At 36.8% G+C, this 27,664-nt stretch overlaps 2 protein-coding genes across 4 annotated transcripts in view; one reads left to right on the top strand and one right to left on the bottom strand.

The window, feature by feature from the left end:
* Nucleotides 1–202: 202 nt before the first annotated feature.
* LOC113050354 (rho guanine nucleotide exchange factor 25-like) lies at nt 203–20,896 on the top strand. Of its 2 annotated transcripts, none has more exons than XM_026213239.1 (15): nt 203–458; nt 1,867–1,993; nt 3,523–3,863; nt 4,395–4,579; nt 4,681–4,747; nt 4,825–4,928; nt 5,019–5,088; nt 5,206–5,295; nt 5,407–5,499; nt 5,726–5,776; nt 5,882–5,959; nt 6,169–6,360; nt 6,436–6,616; nt 6,722–6,906; nt 20,766–20,896. In XM_026213239.1, the coding sequence occupies exons 1-14, from the start codon at nt 369–371 to the stop codon at nt 6,901–6,903; spliced, it is 1,851 nt and encodes a 616-aa protein (XP_026069024.1). In that variant the 5' UTR covers nt 203–368; the 3' UTR covers nt 6,904–6,906; nt 20,766–20,896. The 2 variants fall into 2 exon arrangements, with proteins under 2 accessions (XP_026069024.1, XP_026069023.1); XM_026213238.1 differs by lacking the exon at nt 20,766–20,896 and adding an exon at nt 7,032–8,365.
* The window catches only part of LOC113050355 (beta-1,4 N-acetylgalactosaminyltransferase 1-like), a 40,777-nt gene continuing 20,755 nt past the window's right edge, over nt 7,643–27,664 (bottom strand). For both annotated transcript variants that reach the window (XM_026213241.1, XM_026213242.1), the window contains exons 6-12: nt 21,058–21,095; nt 20,785–20,965; nt 20,560–20,658; nt 17,305–17,492; nt 17,076–17,216; nt 11,613–11,850; nt 7,643–11,105 (exon numbers count right to left, since the gene is read on the bottom strand). In XM_026213241.1, coding sequence (XP_026069026.1) covers nt 10,891–11,105; nt 11,613–11,850; nt 17,076–17,216; nt 17,305–17,492; nt 20,560–20,658; nt 20,785–20,965; nt 21,058–21,095 — 1,100 coding nt within the window. In that variant the 3' untranslated portion in view covers nt 7,643–10,890. The remainder of the gene's footprint in view (nt 11,106–11,612; nt 11,851–17,075; nt 17,217–17,304; nt 17,493–20,559; nt 20,659–20,784; nt 20,966–21,057; nt 21,096–27,664) is intronic.

The raw sequence follows: 27,664 nt of genomic DNA, 5'->3' as shown, positions 1-27,664 counted from the left end.
ATAAATGTCATGATGGACACCTTCCATTGACTTCTTGTTCTAATTATAAGTCAATTAGACGAACCCTAAGGAAAAACCCTAATGATAAAATCCTGTGCATATTTGTAGGATAACATGTCGAGCTCTTCCTCTTTTTTCTCTTGTTGCACTCTGTCTCTGCCCCAGGGAGGACAAGATGAAACAAAAGTGTGTTGGAGAGGTGGGAGTGAATGGGTGGTGGAAAGAAGAGGTAGAGAAGAGAAGAATGTGTGTCAGTGAGTCAGGAAGAGCTGAATGGAGATTACGCAGGACAGTACCAGTAGAGAAGACACAACAAAACAAGGAGCCAAACATTTCGTTCATTTATCCAGAGACAGAGACAGCGAAAGATGAAGAGTTTGGCCAAACTTCAGGGAAACACAGAGCAACCGCTGATGTCTTTATCAAACACTCTCCCATCCTTGGATGATCAGCACTCGGTGAGCACACACACACACACACACACACGCATACACACACACACACTCACACACACACGTAAAGAGTATGTAGACATTCTACAGATTTTTTTTAAAATAAAATTCTAATTCCTAAGTCCTTTTTGGGGACTATTTTCCCCCAAATTATAGTGTTAAGTATGTACATAGACATGTATAATGGACTACTGTCCATATCAGTAAAAGATGAAAGTTTTATATATATATATAGTTTTTTATATGTATGTGTATATATATTAGTATAGTAAATAATGTGTTTTTGATGAGTGTTCTTGTGAAATTTTACATTAATGTCTTTTAATTTAAATGTTCATAAAATTCTGATGTTTTTGTTTAAATACCTTGGATGCTTTAGCAATAATGTAATAATGTACAATCATGCCAACAACACTTTGTTAACTCAGACCCACACACACTTAAACCAGTCAAAACAAGAGTGATTGAAAGCAGGTCTGTGTCGCTTTTCTTATGCCTTAGGGATGCATGTTCTCTGTTTACCAGCAACACATCAGCAAAAATTACATTACCACATGAACATCTTTCTAAAGTATTTTTAGTGAGTCTTTTTAGTTGCAGTCTTTTTGAAATACTGTTTGGGCTTATTTGAAATTCTCTAAACAAAAAATGATTCATTTATAGTTAAGACTTAACGCCTTCAACAGAAATTTGGCCAACTTGTCACAACAAGTCATCGGTTCACTGCTAAGATTGCTCCAACTAGGCCAAACTGTCAAAGGTTTAGTTCAAATGAAGTAAGAAAGCAGAAAATATAAGGATTCTTCATGCACAGTATCATTTGGATCCATATAGTAGGCATGCATAATAATAATAATAATAATAAAATAATTCTAGCTTATATTTGGGTCCTCATAGAAAGGCAAATATCAAGACACTTGTATTGTTGGATTTTTAATAAACAGATTTTTATTAAAAATAAATAAAATGTGCCCATAATATTTTAACCTTTTTTTTTACTATGGTGGAAAAATATATATAATTGAATAACTGCAATGTTGAAATTAATGACATATTATTTAAGTTGTCATTGTTTTTATATGCCATGGTAAATGTTGTGTTGTCTTTAATTTATGCTGATTTACTGTAAATAAACATAAAACCAGTAAAGACAATTACCATTGGGAATTTAAACATTCAAATAAGTCAATGTTGGGATGTATATATGGTTTTTTTTCTTTGAATTTTGGGGTTAGTTTTCTTGAGACTCACAATGTGTTGTTGGTCTAGTTTGAGGAGGTATGTGTTTATTCAAGGGTCACATTAATTGCTCAGGTATGGACATGAATTTCATAGCTGCTGTGATAGTAAAACTAGTTACAACTCTGCCCTTTCAGAGCTGGAGGATAACACAAATTTTTATTACCCATTTCAGATGCAAGAACATACTGAAAGGAGTCTTTTGCTGGAAGACAAACAGGGTTGTTCAAAGAAGAGTACAGAATTGGAAAATGCAGAACAAAGCTGGAGCTTAAGACCCAAACACATACCTGAGGGCAAAGGTGAGGGGTCAAAGACACCCTTTCATAATGCTTATGTGAGATAGAAGAGGTCTCTTTTTTTACTGAACAGGAATTCTTTATTACACTCAAAACATTAGAAAAGGGGCTCATCTCCTGTTTCCAAAATGCATCACAAAGTGCTGGAAAAAGCTGTAAACTAATTCCACATTGCACAAGGTGCAAACAACCTTACGCCTGTTTCACACCAATGTTTACGTTTTTTCAAGTTTGTAGGTGTCAAGGTACAAAAACCAAATAATTAAATGTAAAATAGCACTGGATAGTCTTCAATGTAAAAATGAAATATACAATCAAACCTACATTTATTCAGACACCTTCAACATTTCTCACATTATTACAGTTTTTCTATATATATATATCAAAAATTATTTCTGGTGTCTGAATAATTTTTGGGTTGACTGTTAAAACTACAACTACAAAAAAAAAAAAAAACGATTTTTCTTTCATTTTCGTGGATTAACATTACAGCAGCCAGTGGCTAAATTAGGCGCGGTTCCTTTAAGAGACGATGAACGCATCCAATATAATATACATCCCATGTTCTTTCTCAACTGTTTACTTTCACTTTAGAAATAACTGACAGTTTTTTCGAGCATAATTTCCAAGGGGGATATTGACATATTTTGTATTTATTTGTCGGCACAAGAGTAAAAATAAGCAAATTCGATGTTCAAGTGTTTTGAGACGCCTTTCTCTTCGCAGAAGCTGTCAGTGATATGCGGCTCTCTCTCTCTTTCGTGCGCACCGAACACCAGTAACCAGCTATCCGTTCAGCTTTTCCGCCTCTTGTGTTTGGATGCTTTAATGTTTAAATCGACAAGCGGTAAGGCGTAAAAACATGTGAAAAATATAAGCTTTCCTGACGATGCGCAGCAGTGGCCTCAGCCAGTTGGTTACATAAAATATCAAGGTGAAAGTCATCATAGCTTGCTTAGTATAGACCCAGCTCCCAACCCAACTTTGAGAATAGATTAACGGCGATATTTTTTTTATCGCCCGATAAGAGTCTCCCGTTAACGCAGCACGTTAACGCCGATAACGGCCCACCACTACTTAAGACCAATACAAAGAAAGGTTTTTGAGAATCTTGGCCAGCTGAAAAGTATGAATATGAAAAGTATGAGCATGTAAAGCACTCAATACTTAGTTGCGGCTCCTTTTGCCTGATTTACTGCAGCGATGCGGTGTGGCATGGAGTCGATCAGTCTGTAGCACTGCTCAGGTGTTATGAGAGCCCAGGATGCTCTGATAGTGGCCTTCAGCTCTTCTGCTTTGTTGGGTCTGGTATAACGCATCTTCCTCTTCACAATACCCCATAGATTTTCTATGGGGTATTGTGGGACAATTTTTAATATGTCACATACACCTAGAATGCTTCGAGGGTAAGTAGAGGATGGAGGAATTTTCATTATTAGGTGAACTACCGCTTTTTTTTATGTTGTTTTAAAGGTCTACTACTACATTTCTTCTCTCTTTCTCTCTCTCTCTCTCTTTCCTTCTCACTCTAGAGTCATACACATTGACAGGGCTCAGCGATGTCTCTTTGCCTCCTGATCCACCTTCAGCCTCCGTCTCCACTGATGACCTCTCTCCAATCTCACCCTGCAACCATCAGCCTCTTTTCACTAGAAAAATATCTACCACACCACAGCGCTCCATCAAGGCCCTCAAGAGATGGTTGAGCAGCCCAGCTCGAAAGCTTAGTCTGGGCAGAGTTGGCAAGGGTCAGAGCTCAAAGGTCATTCAGAGCCCAGAAGGGTCATCCTCTATGTTTCTCACTCTCTCATCTACTCAAAGCCCACTGAGCCCAGCGGAATCCAAGAAACTGCCCCGCTCCTACAGATCTCTGGTATGGACATAATTTACAATCAGGGTTAGATGCTTCTACACCCTTGTTATTCACCTATAATTTAAATTATGGGTAGGGTTAGGTTTAGGTCTATATTTTTGGAAAGTAATGTTTATCCAAAAGATGTTGATCCAGGAACATGTCTTGGCAAAATCACTGCGACCATTATTTACATTATTCCATTCAAAAGTTAGAAGTCAGTAAGATTTTTTAAAGAAGAAATTAATACTTTTATTCAGCACGTATGATTAAATTGATCCAAAATTACAGCAGAGGCTTTTGAAATATTACAAAGTCCTCAATGGATCCTGAAAAAAGTATCAACGTTTCCACAAAAATATTAAACCGTTTTCAAATGTATCAAAATATTACAGTTTTAACAATGCAACCTTGGTGTTTTTTCTTTTAAAAACATGAAAAAAATCCAATCCCCAAACTTTTGAATGGTAATGTTTGTCACAAAGAATTATCTGTGTTATTTTTATATATTATTCTAAAACTGTACACACTTTCTCTGTCTGTGGCATTTAGGACTGTGCTGAACTTTCAGGGCCAGCATCTCCTGGCAGTCCCCATTACCCAAGATACCCAAGGCATCACTCTTGCAATGTGCATTCTGGGGAGAGAGATCCCGACTTGAGTGACGAGACACGTATATATTCGCAGAGCATAGAGGATGATGAGCAGGAGAGAAGAACTGCTTTAGAGAAAAGCATGTAAGTATTTGATTGATAGTACCCAAACCCATGGTTTCCGGAAAACTATATTATTTATAAACCTTTCTCCAAATCTGACATACCTTATGTCTCTCTCATAGATATGTGCTGTCAGAGCTGATAGAAACAGAGAAGCTGTATGTGGACGATCTGGGGCTTGTAGTGGAGGTAACATATAAATGCATTCAGTCAGTATAGATCTTACTCATTCATTCTCTTTAACTCTCATGTTCTCCCTTCTTCAGGGTTATATGGCTACAATGAGAAGTGCTGGGGTGCCAGAGTATTTGGTGGGAAAGGATAAAATTGTGTTTGGGAACATTCATCAGATCTATGACTGGCACAAAGAGTAGGTCACCTATTGATAGGATCTCTAATCATTGAGTTGTGTAAACCTGATCTTCTTACAGCTGCTGCTTTTATTCATCTTTTATCTCAGCTATTTTCTTGGGGAGTTGGAGAAATGTGTGTGTGAACCTGACCTGCTGGCACAACTGTTTATCAAACATGTAAGTCTATGTTTTATTTCCTTCTTGCAAGTTAAATTGCTAGTGATATAGTGAACATTAAATGCAGTAATCCATTTAAAGTAGGTTAAGAAATTAATATCTCTGTGTTTTTTCAAGGAGAGGAGGCTCAACATGTATGTGGTTTACTGTCAGAACAAGCCAAAGTCAGAGCACATCGTCTCAGAGTACATTGAAACCTATTTTGAGGTAATTTATGTTTCAATGAGGTAAAAATCAGAATATAATTATAAGGCAATGTTTACTCTTTGGTGTACGAGGTCAAGGTGTATGCCTGTCCTGTGCTCTTTCTGCATGTAGGAACTGAGACAACAGCTGGGTCACAGACTGCAGCTAAATGACCTGCTCATCAAACCAGTTCAGAGAATCATGAAATATCAGCTTCTGCTAAAGGTGTGTTTGTGTCAGCTTGTAGACAAGTACAGTGCATACTCATTCAAAAGTTACTTCTTTTAAAATTGCATGATTTAAAAAAAGAAGAAGAAAAAATGATGGGTCATAATTGGACTCTGAAGTGGGAGTTTCAATTACCTGAGTGTTACTTATTCAGATGTTACAGAAAAATAGCCTGTTCATCTAAAATTCTCTGTATATTCTGTGTTTGTGTATTTATTTACAGGACTTCTTGAAGTGCTACACTAAAGCAGGCAGACAAACTGAAGATCTTGAGGTAGGTGCAGTCTGTACTGGCTTATTAGATTGAGCAAAAGAGAGTAAACTCATTTTCAGTTTACATAGTGAATTATTATTCTGTCTTCTTCATCACTTATCTCAGAGGGCAGTAGAGGTGATGTGTTTTGTTCCAAAGCGATGTAATGACATGATGAATGTTGGAAGACTACAGGGTTTTGAGGTAAGACGAGACCAAAATAAACTGCAGAAATGTAAATGGTTTACTTCACCTTGGACTGCTCCAGTATCCAAAATTAGCACAGCATGAGTCCATTATTTTTTTAATAATTATCTATTTGGGCCATTTATGGTTAGATTTATTATCTATCTTTTACATATATTTGTGGGTAAAAATGCACTCGAATGACTCGTGATTGATTGGGTTCAAAGGGTCAACTTAGAGCACAAGGAAAACTCTTGCAACAGGACACCTTCACATTCACTGAGAATGAGAACAGCATCCTCTCCCGTCCCAAAGAGAGACGGGTGTTCCTCTTCGAGCAACTTGTCATCCTCAGTGAACCAATCGACCGCAAGAAAGGATTTTCCCTGCCAGGATACATCTACAAAAACAGCATCAAGGTGAGAAATAGACGAGAATGTAAACCAAACAAATATGGGGGCAAATGTTTATTTCTACATTTATATCTTTCACAGATTAGTTGTTTGGGAATTGAGGATCATTGCCCAGATGACCCATGTCGGATGGTGTTGACATCTCGTAATATTGATGGAAGCATGCAACGATTTATTCTTCGTGCATCATCTCCAGAAGTCATAATGACCTGGGCAAATGACATCATACAGATGCTGGAGACACAGCGCAACTTCTTAAACGGTATCATCATCGTCATGCGTTCCTTGACCTTTCTGTGACCTTGCCTTAGAGCAGAATTCTTAATGGATATGTTCTGTTTCATCTCCTCTATCTCACCTGTTATAGCCCTGCAGTCTCCTATTGAATTCCAGAGGAAAGGAATTACATTTCTCAGCCTGGGAGAGAACTTGACAACTTCACCCTCACTGAACTCTGGCCTGCAACCTTTTCGCTCTGCCTCCATAGACTGCCACGGTCAGCCCTGTCTGCACTCCTGGAGTCCTTCACAACCTTCTATGCCCCATTGAAAGGTTAGAGTTTGCTGAATTGTTGAGTTGACATCAGAATTTGTTCATTAAACATAGAGTCCACCTTTTGTAGAGAACTGATATTTCATTTAAAAACGTTTGATTTCATTCCATTCCTATAATTTTAGCTTTCTGACAGTCTGTGAAGGCAGTTTCTCATCTTCCTCTTCCCTCAACTCATACAATGCCCCATCTGTTACCCTCAAGAGAGCATTATAAGAAGATAAAGGAAGTCTTAGGCCATTTGTTAGTTCATTTCAATATAAGTCACACAAACAAACTGTAAACCTATCACAAGCTTCAATCTTTGACAATGTTAACAATTTGAGTATTTTATACCTACTAGATTACATTTTCTACCATAACAAAAATGTTATGTATTTGACTGTATATGCTAAACTTTTTGTCACTGACAGGATATAATTCATGAAGTCAAAATTATATTTGTAGCTACTGCTAATTTTATATTACTGAATGCAGAGGCTGAATTTCGGCATTTGACTTGGCAGATTCTGTAAATATCAGGTATGTGCACTTGAACCTTTTTGTAAATGGACACAATTTCAAGCTATCCAATGTGTTGCTATTTCTTATTTCAATGTAGATGTATTCATTAGCAGTTTATATTCAATGACCCTAAGGATTTTAATATTAAAAGCTGTCAGTTTAAAGATTCTAAAAGATTGTCTATAGATTTACACAGCTCTTCAGGAACACAGAAGACATGGCACGAAATGTTATCACCAAAGCCTTTATCTCATTCCATTCGACAACAAATTATTTTTTTTTTACATTTACAAAAAAGGAAAACTAAAATTTCCAGCTTTATATTTAAGGGACATTTGCAAACTACATTTTGTTCTTTTAAAATATGATCAATAGGCAGCCATAGTTTTTGGGAGACAGAAAATTAGCTACCTTCCTGTAGAGATACAAAACCCCAACAGAAATTAGAAGTCATGCAGACTCAGTGAGAATCCAGAGATGAAGAGACAGAATCATGATCAGTGAAGTGAGGAGGAAGCAGGGAGGTTTTTGAGAAAAATGCTTTAAATATCATCAAAAATTCAAACTCTCCATTTAATACACAGCCAAAAAAAAATCTGATATTCAGCTTCCCATATCTGTTTAAGCTCCTATCATCTTAAGCTCATCTGAAACTAATTGTAAGAATCAGCCTTACACCAATGCTTTTACATGCTCCTTCTGACCTTGCGAATATGCAGGGCAGATAACTGCAGTATAATGACTGGTAGAGTGTGATAAAGAGCCATTTAAAAGGATTTTTTAACCTTTTTTTTTTTGTTTTGTTTTGAGGAGCATCACATTCAAGATACAAAGCAAGAGCACAAGATTTAGTTTTCAATTCAATTTTACACCATTGCTTGTTATATTCAGCCTGTGTGCTCATTAAAATCCATTATGTACTGAATTATGTATTATATAAAATTCATTATGTATCTTTTTTTTTTTTACTTTGTTCTTTCACTTCCTTAACCTCTTTTAAGGCTTTCTAGAAAGTCTCCTGTTTGGCACTGTTTTTAGACAGGATGGGGAAAACTACCCCACACTCACACACACAGGTATAATCTTTGACAAGGCCATAATGTTGAACATTATTTAAAGAATCTGTTGTTCAATATATAATGCAGAAAACAGTCATTAGGGCCTCATGCTGTTCATGAGCGACAATGAAAAGCACACTTGATGTATTTTAAAAAACACTTATCTCTCTCCCACACACACACGCACACACACACAAACACACACACACACACACACACACATAAAACAAACAATATGCAAACAAATGTAATAAAAATTATGCACAAGGATGTTATATATTGAATTAGACAGCTATTACATTAGCTTCGTACATGCTTTTACTCTACAGTAGGTGGCTGCATACAGGTAATTTTTTTTAAACAATTATTTATTTCTATCAAATATAGAGTACAAATTAAGGTTTGGACACATTTATAATGACCTTTTGATCTTAAAGGTTAATTTTGGGTAAGAAATATACATAGTGTCTGTTCATGAATGTCTTTTAAAAACCTAGTTTAAAAAAAATGGATCATTGAGCAGAATTTGGCTACTTAAAAAAAGCTAGAGTATAACGTTTAATTATGATTTTTTTAGGTTCAACATTTTCATGACAAAATGTATGTGGAAAATAAGAATGAATAAAGAATCAGGTGTGTCCATATTTTGACTGCTAATGTAGATATAGCCTAACATTTGAATTACCATTTTATTCATTCATTTATATTTGCACATCTGTGCCATTTAAGTTTATTAATTCTGCTTTTTTATTTTAGTAAAGTTAGTTGTCTCAGCCATTCTGCACAGCAAAAGCAACTGACTTGACAATTTCCCCAACAAATCTGGCATTGGATGAAATCCCGCTCAAACAAACAAACAAATAAAAGCATTACAGTAAGCAACTTTGGAATATATGCTTATGATGGGCTTGCAAACTAAATTTATAAAAGGTGGCATTCTGGCTGCTATATTCATGCTTCAGTACTTTAGGATACAATCTTAAAAAGATCCCAGAATAAAGGAAGTAAAAAAAGTACAAACAAAAATCAAGTCATACAAGGACAGTAATTAAGCCTTTGGCACAGTCACTCTTAATAATAAATAATAATAATAAAATTCAGATTTTACTGATGTACAATGAATCACCCATCTATCTTTTGCTGATATATCTTTCAGAGTGTGTATGTGAGAGGGAGAGAGATAATGAAAGAGACGGGTTGGATAGTCTGTGGTTTTAGCTTGCTAATGATGTTCAGTCCATTCCTTCTTTTTAGTGACGCTGAGGGTCGAGTCTCTCCAATTGAAGTCCATTTGGTTTAGTGCAAACGTACAGAGAGATGACCCTCACACAGACATACATAAGAACACACGATCAATGTTCCAAAGAAATGGTCTCCCTTTAACTGGAATTAAAAAAATTCTAAAAGTCATTGTTCAAAATGTTTCCCTCGGCTGTCTTCTCTTTGTTCTTCAGTTTCAAAAGAAACCTCGTTTTCTCATCAATTGAGGGACTAGTTCTCTCAAAAATGAAAATTCTGTCAAAATTGACTTACTTTCATGTCGTGAATGCGCTTGGAAGTCTCTAATCAGATTGCAATACTGTAAACACTCTGAAGGCACTGCCCATAACTGCATGTACACATGGGCGGAGCTTTTCAGATGTTTGTTTGTGGAAACATCTGAATGCTGTGGTTTGAGAAATATGCCAGTAAAAAAAAAAGGAAACGAAAACGGGACATTTGGCCAGTGATGTCACTCTGTCACTGTAAACTTTCATTATACAAGCTACTTAAACTGAAAGTTTATTCCGTCTGTATTGTGATGTGGAGTTATTTTTGAAGTTTTGCAGTCTGTGTTTATATAAATAAGCATAATTGGATTGTTTTATTTCCAGTACATTTTGAATGCTGTTACCACTACAAACAAAAAGGAAAACTCTGTCTGTGACCCCCTCCAAAATACCTTTTTTCTATGCAGCTCGCTGGGTTATATGCATTTTAAACAACATCCACGAGCAGATGATGACAGAATACTTTTTTTTCCTTATTATCCCTTTAAATGTGATACTGAAACACAATTGGCTAAGGAGAAAAAGAAGGCTGTGCATAATTTACAGAATGGTTTGATCAGCATCTAAAGAATTCTTGTGAACAAAAATAAAGCTAAAGAAAGGAGACACAAAAATACGACATCTTCAGGTATCAAAAAAATCTTAACCAGCCATGACTGTGCATCTCATCCGTCAGTCATGTGTGATCACACTATGAGAGTTTCCAAAAGAACAGACTTATTTGAACTCCCCCATACTCACATTGGACCAAATACAGTACAGTACATACACAGCACACTTCCAGTGTCTTCAGAGGTTCCTTTAGCTACTCGGGGAGAGAGTATTCAATTAAGGGGGGATGAGAGAAAGAGAAGAAGGCATAGTCAGGGTGTTCAGTTGTGTGTTAGACACTGGAAGCGGTTTTTGAAGTACAGGAGGCCATTTTTGGTGTGTGTCGCATCAGATGAAGCAGGAGGGTAGCGGAACTTTGCGTAAGTTTTGTCGCTTTCCGACTGTCCCCATGGCAGCTTGATTTTTGTGGCATGGTTCACAATGACATCATCACATGACCCAACATGCAGGGAGCCGAGTCCATCTATAAAAAACTCTGTAAAACAAAATGTGGACATGAGGACATTTTTTGTCCCTTTTTGTGTCAGCGTGTTTGTAATTTCTTATAATGGCAATTGCTGCCGCTTTAAAGCAAAAAGGCATATATGCATATATGCAATATAAGTTTTTCTAAAAGTCTTTACTCTCTTTTGCAGATTTCAATAAAAATCTTTCAAAATGAAATCAGATCACAAAATGAAGATCATACGGTATAGCCAATTTTTGGTGCCTAAATTTGCATTATTTAAATTTTCCCACTGATTAGTTTTTAAATATTTTATTTTGAATGTATTTATATAAAGTAGTATAGTTTTATTACATCAGTCATAACATAATTAACAACAAAACACAAAATAATTATCTGCTTATCATTTTCTCGCCTCAGAATTTAATATTGGTGCATACCTAATTGAGGAGTTTTATTTTTGAGAAATTTTGCTGCAAAATACACCACAATCCTAGAAACACCTACTTTTGTGTTTGGACTCAAATGAAAACTCACCCAAATGCGCAACACGGGCTAGCCGGGGGTCAAAGCCCACCTGCTGCACTTTATCTGTCCTGGCAAGAAAGAAATTGATGACTCCATCAGTGACAACACAGTGAGGAAAGCCCTGGATGATGTGATGGAAGCCTCTCCGCATGTGCAGACAGTCCCCATCTTCCTCTCCAGCTTCAATTGAGATAGTCTGCCTGTAGGTGGCAGTGTAACCTGTAGCTTCACGCACTGCTCCTCCAACCTAAACACACACACAGCAGAACACTAAGAACAATGCAGGGATGATAAACTGAACTGGAGAAGACTTTTTAGTACAGAGTATCTCTTCCTATTAATAAAAACACCTTTAAGCAATTTTCTGTCTCTTTCCCTTTTTTTTTAAAGCAGATGTGCTTGTCTACTTATCGAAGGCATGACTCCAGCTGTATGACTGTGCACACAGAAGACCCGTTCACTGAAAAGGTCGCATAGCTAGCTGATCCATTCCAGAGCAATGATCTGCCCTAGATCTGCAGCTGCCTAAAGCAAAATGTAATTAAAACTGTATTTATAGTACTCTTTCCTTAGCCATATTTTGTGATTCAAATAGATTTAAACTGTATTAACCTTTTAGGCTATTTCCACCATAGCATTTTTAGCCAGGCCCTCTTCTGAAAACACCCAGTTTTGACCCCATTAGAGCACTTCTGCAACAAAGTATTATTTTTTTTTTTCAGTAAGAGAGGCTTTGGTTGCAAAGATATTGGATATCCTCGATATCTGCAGAAGTAATGTGGCAGACACATCATAAATGAAATACTGCAATCATTATTTTTCCTATCAATATATGTAGTAGTCTGGGAATCCTATCTGTTTAAGACATGAACATGATCCCATGATTTACTCACCCTCAAGCCATAGTAGGTGTATATAACATTCTTCTTTCAGACGAATAAAATCAGAGTTATATTAAATAATAATCCATGATTTATAATGGGAGTGGATGGTAGCCCAACATTTTAAGTCCAAAAAATTGCACCCATCCATTATAAAATTGGGGCTAATAAAGGCCTTCCGAAGAGACGCAATGCATTTGTGTGAGAAAAATATCCATATTTACAATGTTATAAACCTTAATCTCTAGTTTCCATTAACTGTCGTACACTCATTCATGAGAGAGTGGCATCCAGCGGATGATGTAGGCGTAGGCCAATGCTGTGATGAATGCGGAAGTGACGAACATGGAAGCACAAAAGAGGAGCAAAACAAGTTCAAATTTTGGGCAACCATTTACTCCTATTATAAAGCAAAGAGTAGCCTGGACATTATTTAATGTAACTCTGACTGTATCTGTCTGAAAGAAGAGTGTCATATACACCTAGGATGGCTTAAGGGGGGATGGGTCATGGGGTGATTTTAATTTTAGGGTGAACTATCCATTTAACGTCTCCTCCATTGTGGTTTAGCTGTAGTACAAACAAAATGTGTGACAGTTGGTCAGAATGATATTTGCCCCGCCCTTCCTCCACTGTGATTAGATGTCTGACTAAAATGTGAGTGATAAGCACTGTGTTTTACCCAAAGTTGAACATTCTTCAACTTTCTGTGCTGAGAAAAATATGCCCGAGTGCTCGGCATGAAAAAGATGCTCAGAGCTCGGCACACTCCTGGGCTTTTAAAAAAATGTGCCGTTCCCATTGAAAACAACTGAAAAAATACTTCAGCCTCGGGAACAAGACTGACTACTTGAAACTCTTCCTGTGTGAGCAGGGTCCTAAAAATGAAACAAACAATGTGTTCTAAAATTATGTTCCATTTTTGGACCATTTTGACCTTTACAGACTTGGACAATTGTATCCTCTGTTTCGATTCAACACCAATCAGTGCCAGAGACAGAGGCCGCATTTACACTGCATGCTTCCAGTGACCCAATTCTGATTGGGCACTGAAATGTGTTGCTTTTAAAACCACGCTAAATGCTCGTTGCCACTGTTATCAGTGATGGTGGCTCTTGCACAGATTAGCTCTTCAAACTAATGCTAACTTTTGTGGAGGCTCTCTATTCCTGCTCTTGATATAATTCCTGATGAAAACATTTGTTATTAATGAGAAAAAATATATATACTTGGGCAGATTAGAACCCAGGCCTGCTAACTTAGCACAAGTTTAGTACACAGAGGATCTGTGTATATAATCACTGTCATGAAGATTCTGTACTTATTAAGGATTTTGAAGTAAGGATGACTAGCCTATCACTTTAAAACATTTTCTATGATTTCTGTCATTAAGTTAAACTCTTTGCTTTTGGTAGTTCCTAAGATAGCAAAGTCCACTAAAAGAGGTAGAGCTTTTTCACATTTAGCTCCTAAACTCTGGAATAGCCTTCCTGATAATGTCTGGGGTTCAGACACTCTCTCTGTTTAAATCTAGATTAAAAACACATTGCTTTGTCCAAGCATTTAAATAATGCATCTCATTAATTGTGCCTGTAGTTGTATCTGATCAAATGCGCATTCTTATTCTTTAGCTTGGGTTAGAATAATTAATTTTTCTTTGTTGGAACAGCAGCTACACTAATTATATCTCTATTTGTTTCTTTGTTTTGCCTAGGATAATAATATCCTTTGCAATAGGATAAAAAAAAATACGGCAGCTGCTATTTACACTAAGTGGAATTAACATACTTTCTTAGCGATATATCCTATTTACAGTAGGCTAAGTGCAAATAGCTCTAGATGCTATTAACAGAAAAACGTTACAGTGAAAGTCATGATATATTCTATCAAGATGGAGGGCAGAGCTACAGTCGATTTGCACTTAGTAATCTTTTTTTCCATTTGCATAAAGATTATTTTTATTACCATCTAGCATATAATTTTACTTAAGTAAAATGCATTTAATTTAGATCCCCCAAGGAAACAAGACTAAGTATCTTATATAATTTTCTATATACAAAATCCATCTATATTTATTTATATTTTTTTATATTCATATTGAAATAAGAAAAAAAAACATAGCTTGTGCTTTAAAAAGGGGGAGGAGACCGAAATAAACTCTGGTTTTACCAAAGAAAACCTGCTCCCAACCAGGTTAGGTTCATAAGGTAACTGACTCTGAGTATAAGTTATCTCTCTTTCAGAAACAGGCTTGACTTACCATTCTTTTTTCAGGTTTGACAAACCTCCCATTCTGAAACAGAAAACCTAGAGTTTCCCTCAATCTAGGGTTAACATACTCAGAGTTTTCACTAAATGTCCTTTCAGAAACGGGCTCCTGGGATTATAATTAAAGGATATTTCATTCTACTCAGTCGCCCTGTAAGCAACATGCATTGAGTAAAAATGTATTTCATTATCATACATTTTATTGCAATATTATTATTTTTATTTCTAATCACACAAGCCCTATAACTAACTTTTTATTTTTAACCATCAAGTGGTTTTAGCAGTTGTTTGAAGTCAGTTTCCTTTATCAAGTGTCATAGAAAAATAACCACTCATCCAGTTCACAACATTAATCATGAACATAACCCACAAACAACCAGAAAGCAGTCATTATTCTAAAAGCACTGTTAAAAAATAACATGATGCCTAACTATTCTACTGCTTGAGATTTTTTATTAAAATAAATTTAGCCTGTTGCTGTGGGTTTTGTGATGTAGGATGGTGCCTTCTTGATTAAAGGTTAAAGTGGGGACTGTGGTGGTTTAAAAGGTGTAAGTTCCTCACCAAAAAAACGCTTGTTTCCTGTGCAACAGAAAGAGTCCTCAGGGGACCTGATCCACTCAACATATGCTTCTGCAATGGCTCTTCACTAGATAAGACTGAATTATAATGTTTTGGTTGCTTTGTCTTTATTTGATGGCTAATATTCACTGGACTTAAGAAAACCCGTGAATGAGTGACAATTCTCATATACTGTGTATATCATACTACAAACCCGATTCCAGAAAAGTTGGGGCATTGTACAAATTGTGAGTAAAAAAGGAATGGTATAATTTACAAATCTCATAAACTTATATTTTATTCAAAATGAAATATAGATAGCATATAAAACATTGAAAGTGAGACATTTTGAAATGTCATTCCAAATATTGGCTCATTTTGGATTTCATTAAAGCTACACATTGCAAAAAGGTTGGAACAGGTAGCAATGAAGGGCTGAAAAAAGTAAAATGTACATATAAGGAACAGCTGGAGGACCAATTTGCAACTTATTAGGTCAATTGGCAACATGATTGGGTATAAAAAGAGCCTCTCAGACTGGCAGTGTCTCTCAGAAGTCAAGATGGGCAGAGGATCACCAATTCCCCCAATGCATGATGGCGAAAAAGAGTGGAGCAATGTCAGAAAGGATTTTATCAGAGAAAAATTGCAAAGAGTTTGAAGTTATCATTATCTACAGTGCATAATATCATCCAAAGATTCAGAGAATCTGGAACAATTTCTGTGCGTAAGGGTCAAGGCTGAAAAACCATACTGGATGCCCCTGATCTTCGGGACATTAGACGGCACTGAATCACATACAGGAATCCTACTGTAATGGAAATCGCAACATCGGCTCAGGAATACTTCCAGAAAACATTGTCTGTGAACACAATCCACAGTCCCATTCACCGTTGCCGGCTTAAACTCTATAGGTCAAAAAAGAAGCCATATCTAAACATGATCCAGAAGCGCAGGCATTTTCTCTGGACCAAGGCTCATTTGAAATGGACTGTGGCAAAGTGGAAAACTGTTCTGTGGTCAGAGGAATCAAAATTTGAAGTTCTTTTTGGGAAACTGGGACGCCAGGTCATCCGGATTAAAGAGGACAAGAACAACAGAAGTTGTTATCAGCGCTCAGCTCAGAAGCCTGCATCTCTGATCGTATGGGGTTGCATGAGTGCGTGTGGCATGGGCAGCTTACACATCTGGAAATGCTGAAAGGTATATCCAAGTTCTAGAATAACATATGCTCCCATCCAGATGTTGTCTCTTTCAGGGAAGACCTTGCATTTTCCAACATGACAATGCCAGACCACATACTGCATCAATTACAACATCACGGCTGCGTAGAAGAAGGATCTGGGTACTGAAATGGCCAGCCTGCAGACCAGGTCTTTCACCCATAGAAAAAATTGGGCGCATCATAAAGAGGAACTATAAGCCTGCATTAGACAAGAATGGGACAACATTCCTATTCCTAAACTTGGCAACTTGTCTCCTCAGTCCCCAGATGTTTGTAGACTGTTATAAAAAGAAGAGGTAAACATGGCCTTGTCCAAACTTTTTTGAGATGTGTTGATGCCATGAAATTTAAAATCAACTTATTTTTTCCTTAAAATGATATATTTTCTCAGTTTAAACATTTGAAATGTCATCTATGTTGTATTCTGAATAAAATATTGAAATTTGAAACTTCCACATCATTGCATTCTGTTTTTATTTACAGTTTGTACAGTGTCCCAACTTTTTTGGAATCGGGTTTGTACATTGACTTTCTCACCAGGTCAAGTGTGGTTTTCTCCAGCACATCCACCAGCTTCTCCAGCTTTGTGTTGGTAGTAAAAATAAAGTCATCATCCACCCATAGCACATATTTGGTGGTGACCTGTGACACGGCCAGATTACGACCAGCAAACCAGCCCTGAAACATAGACATACATATTCAGAACCCATCATAGTGCATGTAAACACATAAATAAATGTGCCATCAACTCAACAAAGTGACCCACCTTTCCGAAGGGCATGATGTAATGTTCAATATATGGGCCTGATACTGTTTTCGGGTGCTCACTGTCATCTGCTATCACTATTGTAACTGTTGGATAGTACTGGCGTATGCTGTCAATTAAATCTTGGAGCTTGTCATAGCGCAGGAAGGTTTTAGTTGCTATGGTCACAAGAGCACTGATGTTATACTCTGAAATCAAGCAAACAGAAAGTCAAATGTAAATGAAACATGTGGCTTTAATTTCCTTACATTATAAATAACAACTAACACTAAAATCACAGAGTGAAACATTATTTTGCCATGAGGAAGTGTAAATGTGCTGACACATCTAATATACAAAGAATAAATTGAATTGTAGCAGCATCTCACTAAAAAGGGTATTAAAGGGATAGTTCACCCAAAAATGTGATTAATAACTCACCCTCATGTCTTTCCAAACAAGTACGACCTCCGTTCATCTTCGGAACACAGTTTAAGATATTTTAGATTTAGTCCGAGAGCTTTCTGTCCCTCCATTGAAACTGTGTGTACGGTATACTGTCCATGTCCAGAAAGTTAATAAAAACATCTTAGATGTTAGTCCATGTGACATCAGAGGGTCAGTTAGAATTTGTTGAAAAATCAAAAATACATTTTGGTTCATGAAGATCCGGTTACATCGAGTAATTAGTTTGCAAACTGGATATCACTAAACTTCAGTGTTTTGAACTCGCTCACAATAGACACGGAACAGAAGACAATGCTGAATAAAATCTTGTTTTTTGCTATTTTTGGACCAAAATGTATTTTCGATGCTTCAACAAATTCTAACTGATCCTCTGATGTCACATGGACTACTTTGAAGATGTTTTTCTTATCTTTCTGGACATGGACAGTATACCGTACACACAGTTTCAATGGAGGGACAGAAATCTCTCGAACTAAATCTAAAATATCTTAAACTGTGTACTGAAGATGAACGGAGGTCTTACGTGTTTGGAAAAACATGAGGGTGAGTCATTACAGTTTTTCTCAGTCGCTTTGGTACATTTCTCGAATCAAACTCACAATTTGCAAAACATAAAGTGCATTTCTCAAAACAACTCGTACAAATAGCAAATCACCATGAATTACCTGCAAAAGCCAGTCTCCTGCTCAAAATCCTTAGTTCATCTCTCAAAAATAAATATCTGTGTCAATGAACATATCACTGCCATCAGAATGACAAGTCCTTGTGTCATAGTTTACGGATAAGACAGTCAAATTGCTTAGTCATGTTGTCAATATAACAGTTTACTCTGGAGGGATGATCTGATGTAAACTACTGTATTGAACAATATGCCATATGCTTATGTAAGCCATATCCATTTCAAACGTACACATTTACACATTACTGTATGTGGGATATTGACTGAAAGAGACTGGATAGAATTCCCAGTTACACTTTTACAAAGTCTGACCAAAAAAAAAAAACCTTTACAATGTCATTGTGATATAGAAAAGGAAAAACAAATATGGACACAAATATGAAAATAAGTCCATTTTCAGAATGTGTAACTCTTGTGTTGTCCTCTGTCTATACAGTATAAGCTTTTCAACTGAAGATTCATGAGATGAACCTTTGAGCTATTTCAGAGAAAGGGTTTATCATTGGTTTATCATCTACATTCTCTTCATAAGTCAAGATTCACTTGGACAATTCATGCCAAATGTACAAAAAGTCTAATAATAATGTGTAAAAATAAATATAAAAAGTGTGCTAGGCAGTTTTTGACAACTAGATTAACCATTTTGCATTTAATGACTTATATGATGAACTAAAAACTAGATGTTTTGAAGGGTAAGACTGTTGCACAGAAAACTATGCAATACGTTTTGAGCAACATGACATGAGCAACTGATAATGTAGGAAACTGCCGATAAACATGCATAATCAATTGCATGAATGTACAAAAGCAATCGCAACTTGTTCAAAAGAATGAGAAACTGGTTTTATGATGTGTATAAATGACTAGATGATGTGGAGGTTGTACAAGTAGTTTTGAGAATTTCATTTCTGTTTTGAAAAATGCACCAAAGTGACTGAGAAAAACTGTAATGACATAATTTTTTCGATGAACGAACCCTTTAAGTAATATTCTTTTTTAATTTATAACTGAAATGTTGATGTTATCTAATATACAGTCAGGGTTTCACAATAAGTAACTTACATTTTAATACAATATTGTCTATGTTGACAGTTTTTGCTTGATTTGCTTAACAGCAAAACAGTCACACATTTCTGGGCAACACACTGGTGTTTCATTACTGAATGATTCAGCGGTCCTTTCATAAAGACATGCACATGTTTCATTCTTGAATGAATCAACTGTCTGAATGAATCGTTTGAATGAATGCCTCAATGACTCACACATTAAGACAGTCACCTGATTCCACCTACTGGTGGTTTACTTTCATGTTTAAAAGTAGCTTATCTTTGCAGTTTTCCAAAATGCTACATTTCAGCTTCATTAAACTGTCTGTGTATATGCATCTAAATGCCACTTCAGCTGTTTCTGTTTCTTCTGCAAGGAAAAGATACTGATTATATTTTATTGGTAACAACCCTTAAGTATCTTATTAAAATACGTACAAATAAAAATGCCCTTTAAATAGGTGAAAAATGACCTGGAAATTGATTTAAATACATTTTAATATGCAGTACCTTTAGTCATATAAAATCGTAATTTTCCAACAAAATTGTGGCCAGTGAAAATCCTGAGTGGCTAGTTACTTTGGAAAACCACTTGCCACAGTGGCTAGTGAGCAGACAAGTTAATGTCAAGCCCTGTATACAGTGATTTTGCAGTTAAAATGTGGTGTTTAACTGGAGTAAGGTAGTGGAGGTGCTTGTACACGTGTCAAACACTATAAAGGGGTGCACTCTGCAAAAAGTTTGCGAACCACTGTGCTATAGGATTTATTAATGTTATGAATTCACTTTTATTGTTGTTGTGTTTTTTTTTTTCATGTATTTATTTATTTTTTCATTTTTGTATTTTATAATTGTATTCAATTTCTATTTCTATTTAGCTTTAACTTATTTTTATTTCACTTTTAGTTTAAAAAATGTCAGTACTTCAAAAAATTCAAATCCGGGGCAACGATTATCTTTTTCATTCTTTTTTTAAGGTTTTCATCTAATATTTATATTTTATTTTATTTTAATTTAAATGAACAAATAAATATTTTTGATAGCTATAGTTGTAATAAACAATGATAACACTGACGTACTTACCTTGATCTCCATCAGAGCCTGTGTTGTAGAGTTTGGGTGTAACTCCATGACGGATCTTGATGGAAAACAGAGCTTGATGTCCTTCTATATCTAACTGCACTGAATCACAAACACATAAAAACTACAGATCAACATAAAGATTATCCAGTCCTGAGTTTACTTGTACATTTGAGATAACTAAGTTTTTTTGTTTGTTTTTTTTACAGGAATTACCCAGAAGCTTACCTGTGTCAGCTGTGCTGGGGTGGAACAACGTGTTAGTATATGTGATAAACTGGAGCTGTCGATTCAGACTGGACAAAAGGCTGCTGCTCAGGGTCATGTGCATCTCGCCATCACCCTTGACCTTTACCCCCTCCACCTCTGCTGCCACATTAAATGTACCCAGAGATGCTGAAAAGTTCAGCTACAAAGAAAGAGGAAAAACATAGTGTCCAGGAAGCATCCATCACTCAAGGGCACAGAAAATCGAAAATAAATATTCATGACATCACTTACAGTATATTCATCTTGGGGCAGCTCTTTTAAGGCCAAACCTGAAACACATTACAGATATGTATTTAGGGACGGATTTATCTCTTATCATGACATAGGCAAAATAAATTCTGGGGCCCACCCTTCCCTATTAAAATATAATATTACCACCCAAAATAAAAATAAATTGTTATCCATGGAAACCATTAGTGTTCTCATTGTTCATGTTTTATTTGAAGACATTCGTCAGGTTCTAGTCATTACAGTTTTTTTCAATCGCTAACAAGCGCTTAACCATACTTCAGATACTTTTTCTAAACTCTTAACACAGACTAACACCTACAAAACACAATTGGCCAAATGGATAATTTTCTTCTCAAAAACACATTTTGTTAAATATATACTAAATCTTCATTTCAAAATAGAACACATCTTTCTCTGCACACACCAACTTTACCAAAACACTGGAAATCTGACTCAAAATTAAATTATTCTGTCAAAGAATAACACTTGTTTTCACCTCACAAGTTACATGCAGTCAATCAAAGTACACCAGGTTTCAAAATACTGGCTATTGTTGACATTACAAAAACTGCATAGACTTTTCAGTCTCAGTTTTGCAGGTATTTTCATGCAAAACATGCAATTCACTGTTTTACACTAAATTTCTTGGTTAGGAACTGTATGTCCAAATGTACAGTAATGTTCACATTCAAAAGCATTCCAGTAAAAAGCTATTTTTTTCCTTTACTGTTTACTGCAGGAGGTACAGTAGAAACACGGTATGATAGAACAGAAAAGGTTTGACAGTATTGCCTACAGTGAACAAAATATCCATGAAACACATAAGAGCATTCTGAACAAAAAAACAACAACAGCAAAAAGCCCAGATAAAAAAAGAGGGGGGGGGGGGGGTAAAATAAAAACAATCTCTCACTGCTCCTGCTCCTCTCACTGCATCTCTCACTGCTCCTGCTCCTCTCACTGCATCTCTCACTGCTCCTGCTCCTCTCACTGCATCTTTCACTGCTCCTGCACCTCTCACTGCTCCTGCTCTTCTCCCTGGGCCCCTTGCTCTTACTCTTCCTTGTCCATACATTGCAGTGTTTGTCTTTTTCTGTTCCCAAAAACATCACTCTTCAAAGTCCCCCTTTTATTGTATAAGTGTCAATGTAATAGAAAAAAATAACCCCTGCCATTGAGTCTAAGCCAGATAGGAATCAGCTGTGGTTGGCCCAATTTACACAACATAAATCAGCTAAGATATATTGTTTTTGAACTGATATCAATGCAGAAGCAGAGGTTTTTATACTGTATCTAAGGTTTGGAACATTGTTTTTGCTATTGTGGGATGTTGTGTGTTAACATTTGTAAATACTACAAAAACGATCCATAATTTTGTTGGGAGGTATAGCTTGTCTGTTCAGAAAATGTAAGCATTGTGGAAATGTGTTCAATGACTCCATATTGTGTGAAAACGACATGAAATGTGTGAATGGTATGGCCACAATAGACCGATGCTGTGTCAATTGTGTTTAGAGTTTTGAAAATGTGACAACTGCTTGGACAAATGCTTGTTAGCGACTGAAAAAAACTGTAAAATGCTATTGTGTGTAATACTAATTTATCTAATCTTAAGCTTCCTGTTGGTCACTATAAAATGTAATTTTACAGCCAATAACAGAGGCTTGAGCAATTGATGTGCAAATTATGCTAGTACAGTTATTAGAGAGAGATAGGTTAAGTGTGTGTGAAAATATGGAGTGAGAATCATGCTAAAACTTCACACACACACAAAATGTGTTTTACTCACACCCAACGATTCACAAACAAACTCAGTGTGGTTTGCAAATACAAAACATCACTCGCAAACTGATGCATTTTGTTCTGCAAATAAAAAAACGTAGCTATCAAACAAATACAGTACGTTTTACATGAACAAAGAAATGTATGTCTTCAATGACAAAAATATCTTCCAAGTACAAACTAAAATCCTTCAAGTACATAACAAAATCCTTCAAATACAAAACAAAATCCTTCAAGTACAAAACAAAATTCTACAAGTACAAAACAAAATCCTTCAAGTACAAAACAAAATTCTACAAGTACGAAAAACTGTCACGTGACTTTTGGCACAAATTTTCCGCCTTGCTGATCCACACGCAAATGCCTTCAGACCCACACACATGCTAGTAAACGGTCATGTAATTTGCCACAACAGCAGGTGGCGCTGTTGGCGACTTGCTTGGCGCCGCCACCGACATGGAAACAGGAGAGAAGAAGAAACGCTAGCGTGAGGGACGTTTTGAACACTGTGAGCGGCCAACAGGTGAGTTTCCAGTCATTGCTGGTGAAAAATCTGCCTGAAGGGGTTGTTATTCGCTATAACAACCGCCTCGCTATACACGATCCCACTTATTACATTGCTACCTACAAAATAAATAAATAATTTGACAAAATTTATTGATTTTAAAAACGATTGTATTGCTTCCGCTAAAGAAAATAGTCCGTTCCGCGTCCATATCAACGGTCTGTTTTTCATGGCAAGGGTGTTTTTAGACCTCCAAATCAACCCTGGTCTTCTCCTGCTAGTGTCTAATAGAATATAGAGGCTTTATTCCATGTCAAATCAGTCAGAATCCAGGAAAGTGGTTGCAGCAACATCTCAGGTGAAGAGCTTTTCTATATTATATTTGGGTCCCAAAACCAAGGCCTGTAAAAATATTCATATTTTTTGTCAGTCCTTGAGATTGTCATTTTTATAGCATCAAAAACACTATCAGAGAACCATGTTTGGGCATTAATATCTTAAAGTGTAATTCATAGCCTCACCAAACTTTGCAGGATGGAAGACAAACATGTTCTTAATATAACTGAACCAAAGTTTGTACTGCATGTCTATTGAGATTCTACAAGGCCCTAGATTTGGGTAAATGGCTAAACCCCTGATACTGAGGGTATTATAAACTCATTTTCTGCATCCATATCATACCAGCAGGCTGTCAGCATACATGGGTGCTGCATTTTTTTTAAAGCTGAAAATTAGGACATAACCTGCTTGTTAATTACACTTAACCCTTGCTAAAAAGAACTATACGTATGAAGTATGTGCGAAGATTTTATTTGAATTAAAGTATATTCAATCAGTAAGAATAAACTTGGCAATGGGTTTGGCACTGGTCCTTGAGGGAGGTTCAAGGGGGGGTATATATAAATACACACAACTTTTTAATTCTGACTTTTTCTAGAAATAGACTATTTGTCCATAAACTTCTTTATACATTTTACCAAAAAAATGCATCCCATTTACATTAATTTGAACATACATTGACAAAGAAAGTAATGTTATTCAGTCTCAGAATTAATATTGTGTATTTCTGGAGTTTGTTACAAAATGTTATCAAATGATGCAAAAATGTTTGAGAACCACTGCCCTACATAAACACTTTACATGTCTACTGGGAGGACAGTGGCCTGCCTGATGGGCCACACCATGGTGTCACTGTTCCTGAGATGGGCGATGTACTGAGTGATGAACAAATGGCAGCCATAAATCCCCTGGGACACTCCCAATCACATGGCTCAGACATCTACCTACTTACTGTGGAGTATGTCCAGCACTTACTAGGCTTACAGAAAAATGTACTCAGCAAAGGACCTGATTCAATGATAATGCAGCACAAATACAAAAAGAACACTTATTTACAGAACAGTGCCCCTGCTAATAACTGGTTTGTAAGATGTTACAGTAACACAAATAAATATTTCTAAATCAGTGAGGTGGTCTAATGTTTGATTTTTCTCTGTTTAATCAAATCAGACCAGCAGACATGCCCGGTGTTAGGACTGCCAGCGGCAGCAGGAAGAATAGCTTTCCTCAAGCAGTGCTAGCAACGGACTTTAAGACTTTCAGCTCTCTTAATGTCGTAATGAATGTTCAAACCAAACACATGTAGATTGTATTATTTTTTTATTGTAGTGTGAATACAGTCTTAAAACATCTGGTGGGTTGGAACAACCAAAAAAAAAAAAAAAAATCTTTCTTTTTTTTTACTATGGGGACCTGGTTTTCTCTTTCTTATGGGGCGGTCACACTGCACTTTTCTCTCCATTGACTTCCATTCATACGCATGCGAATGCGTCAGACCGGAAACGCAAGCTCATGGGAAAAATTTCACATTTCGCTGCGTTCCAAAGTTCAAGTTTGGTGAACTCTGACCTGCGAATTCGCATCACGTGAAGATGTGGGACCAGTAGAAGATCGATACGTCACTGCGTGACCTCTCTGTACAGAAATTCAAAAATGAAGGAAGCGCTACATAACTTTTGCTGTAGCGCAGCGTCCTATTTTATATAATACATATTTAAAAGATTATAAAAATAAAATAAAGCATCTGCATGGTTTGTAGTGTCAACCGGAACAGATGATACATTTGAATGTGGATGTTATATAACTTTTTATTGCTTAGGGTGTATATATTTATATAGAGAGAGATACAGAGAGTACAATATAATAAGATGCTTTCGACGCCGTCTCAAAAGACACAGTACAAGCACATATTAATCCATGTTGTGATAATTGAGGAAAGACCGTTTTATTGCTCCCGCCCATATTCGCAGCGGTGTCCAAAATAATTTAGCACGTTTAAAGTCTAGTGTGACCGCGCCTTTAACCAACTTGTGCAGCTCTGTGAGTGCATCTAAAATGCCTTTTTGGATGAGAACCTGGTTAGAGGCAGCCGCAGCACTAAAAAGAACAGCCTCCTGAAAACACACAAATTCGAGGTAATCCAGATCAAGGGGTTGCTGACAGACAATATGCTGGAGCCGTGTGTGGATTCTCTCTAACATTGTTTGTGCAAGCAGTTCCTAGAGAGAGGGGAAAAGAGGAAAAATCTATGAGGTCAAAAATACTGGTGTAACTGAACATGACCAGTAAAATGACCAAAAACTACACTTTGGTTCATTCTTAATATCTTCATGACCATTAAATTTAAATTAAATTAAAATTTAATTTAATTTAATTTAAATGTATGCATTTAGCAGACGCTTTTATCCAAAGCGACTTACAGTGCAATCAGGCTATCAATTATTACATATCATTAGTGATAGAGACCTCAAATAATGACACATGATTATGATTAAGATTAAGAAAATGTAATGATTCATATCATACAGATGCAGAAAAAATGAGTTTATAATACCCTCAGTATCAGGGGTTTAGCCATTTACCCAAATCTAGGGCCTTGTAGAATCTCAATAGACATGCAGTACAAACTTTGGTTCAGTTATATTAAGAACATGTTTGTCTTCCATCCTGGAAAGTTTGGTGAGGCTATGAATAACACTTTAAGATATTAATGCCCAAACATGGTTCTCTGATAGTGTTTTTAATGCTACAAAAATGACAATCTCAAGGACTGACAAAAAATATGAATATTTTTACAGGCCTTGGTTTTGGGACCCAAATATAATATAGAAAAACTCTTCATCTGAGATGTTGCTGCAACCACTTTCCTGGATTCTGACTGATTTGACATGGAATAAAGCCTCTATATTCTATTAGACACTAGCAGGAGAAGACCAGGGTTGATTTGGAGGTCTAAAAACACCCTTGCCATGAAAAACAGACCGTTGATATGGACGCGGAACGGACTATTTTCTTTAGCGGAAGCAATACAATCGTTTTTAAAATCAATACATTTTGTCAAATTATTTATTTATTTTGTAGGTAGCAATGCAATAAGTGGGATCGTGTATAGCGAGGCGGTTGTTATAGCGAATAACAACCCCTTCAGGCTGATTTTTCACCAGCAATGACTGGAAACTCACCTGTTGGCCGCTCACAGTGTTCAAAACGTCCCTCACGCTAGCGTTTCTTCTTCTCTCCTGTTTCCATGTCGGTGGCGGCGCCAAGCACCTGCTGTTGTGGAGTGCGAATTACATGACCGTTTACTAGCATGTGTGTGGATCTGAAGGCATTTGCGTGTGGATCAGCAAGGCGGAAAATTTGTGCCAAAAGTCACGTGACAGTTTTTCGTACTTGTAGAATTTTGTTTCCATTTCATTGGTCACTTCGATGCTGCGGTGACGTCACCACGTATGGGAACACCTTCGGTGTGACGAATGTCTGAAGCCCTATACCATCCCGCCAATCCTATTGGCCAAATGGCGCATGGCACCACCCTACGCATGCGCACGCATGATATACCTGGGTGCAGCGCGCCATTTCGCTCAGATTTCATTCCTTCAGGAATAGCGAATCATCTGTGCCCTATCATCTCGCGTTCTCCAGCGATTTTCTTCGAGCAGTGTTTAACTCCTCTTTCGCGGACGCGATGAGTCAACGAAAGGTAAGAGCCGTATAATGGGTTTATCACAGGGAGGCACTCATGAGAGATTCGTTTGCAGCCTCTCTACATGTTCTCTCTGTGATAGCCTACGGCTATGGTAAAATAAAGAAAAGTATCCGCGCTCTGGAGTCTATTTCTTCAGTCGCCTCGCGTCTAACCCCCACCGTTCGCTTCTGCGGTCGCCGAGGCCCCGCACGAGGTGTTGGTTAGGGGCGATATGTGCGGCTTGACTATGAATACAGTGATGCACTGGAGTTTTTCCACTTGCTTGCTCTTCC

This window comes from Carassius auratus, chromosome 31, assembly GCF_003368295.1.
Source record: "Carassius auratus strain Wakin chromosome 31, ASM336829v1, whole genome shotgun sequence".
Classification (NCBI taxonomy): domain Eukaryota; kingdom Metazoa; phylum Chordata; class Actinopteri; order Cypriniformes; family Cyprinidae; genus Carassius; species Carassius auratus.
This window is presented reverse-complemented; position numbering and strand designations above follow the sequence as displayed.

Coding starts and splice junctions, on each gene's coding strand:
- LOC113050354 (XM_026213239.1), top strand. CDS start 369: ATGAAGAGTTTGGCCAAACTTCAGGGAAACACAGAGCAACCGCTGATG. Junction 4,748..4,824: donor ATCTGGGGCTTGTAGTGGAG/GTAACATATAAA, acceptor TCCCTTCTTCAG/GGTTATATGGCTACAATGAG. Junction 6,617..6,721: donor ACAGCGCAACTTCTTAAACG/GTATCATCATCG, acceptor CACCTGTTATAG/CCCTGCAGTCTCCTATTGAA.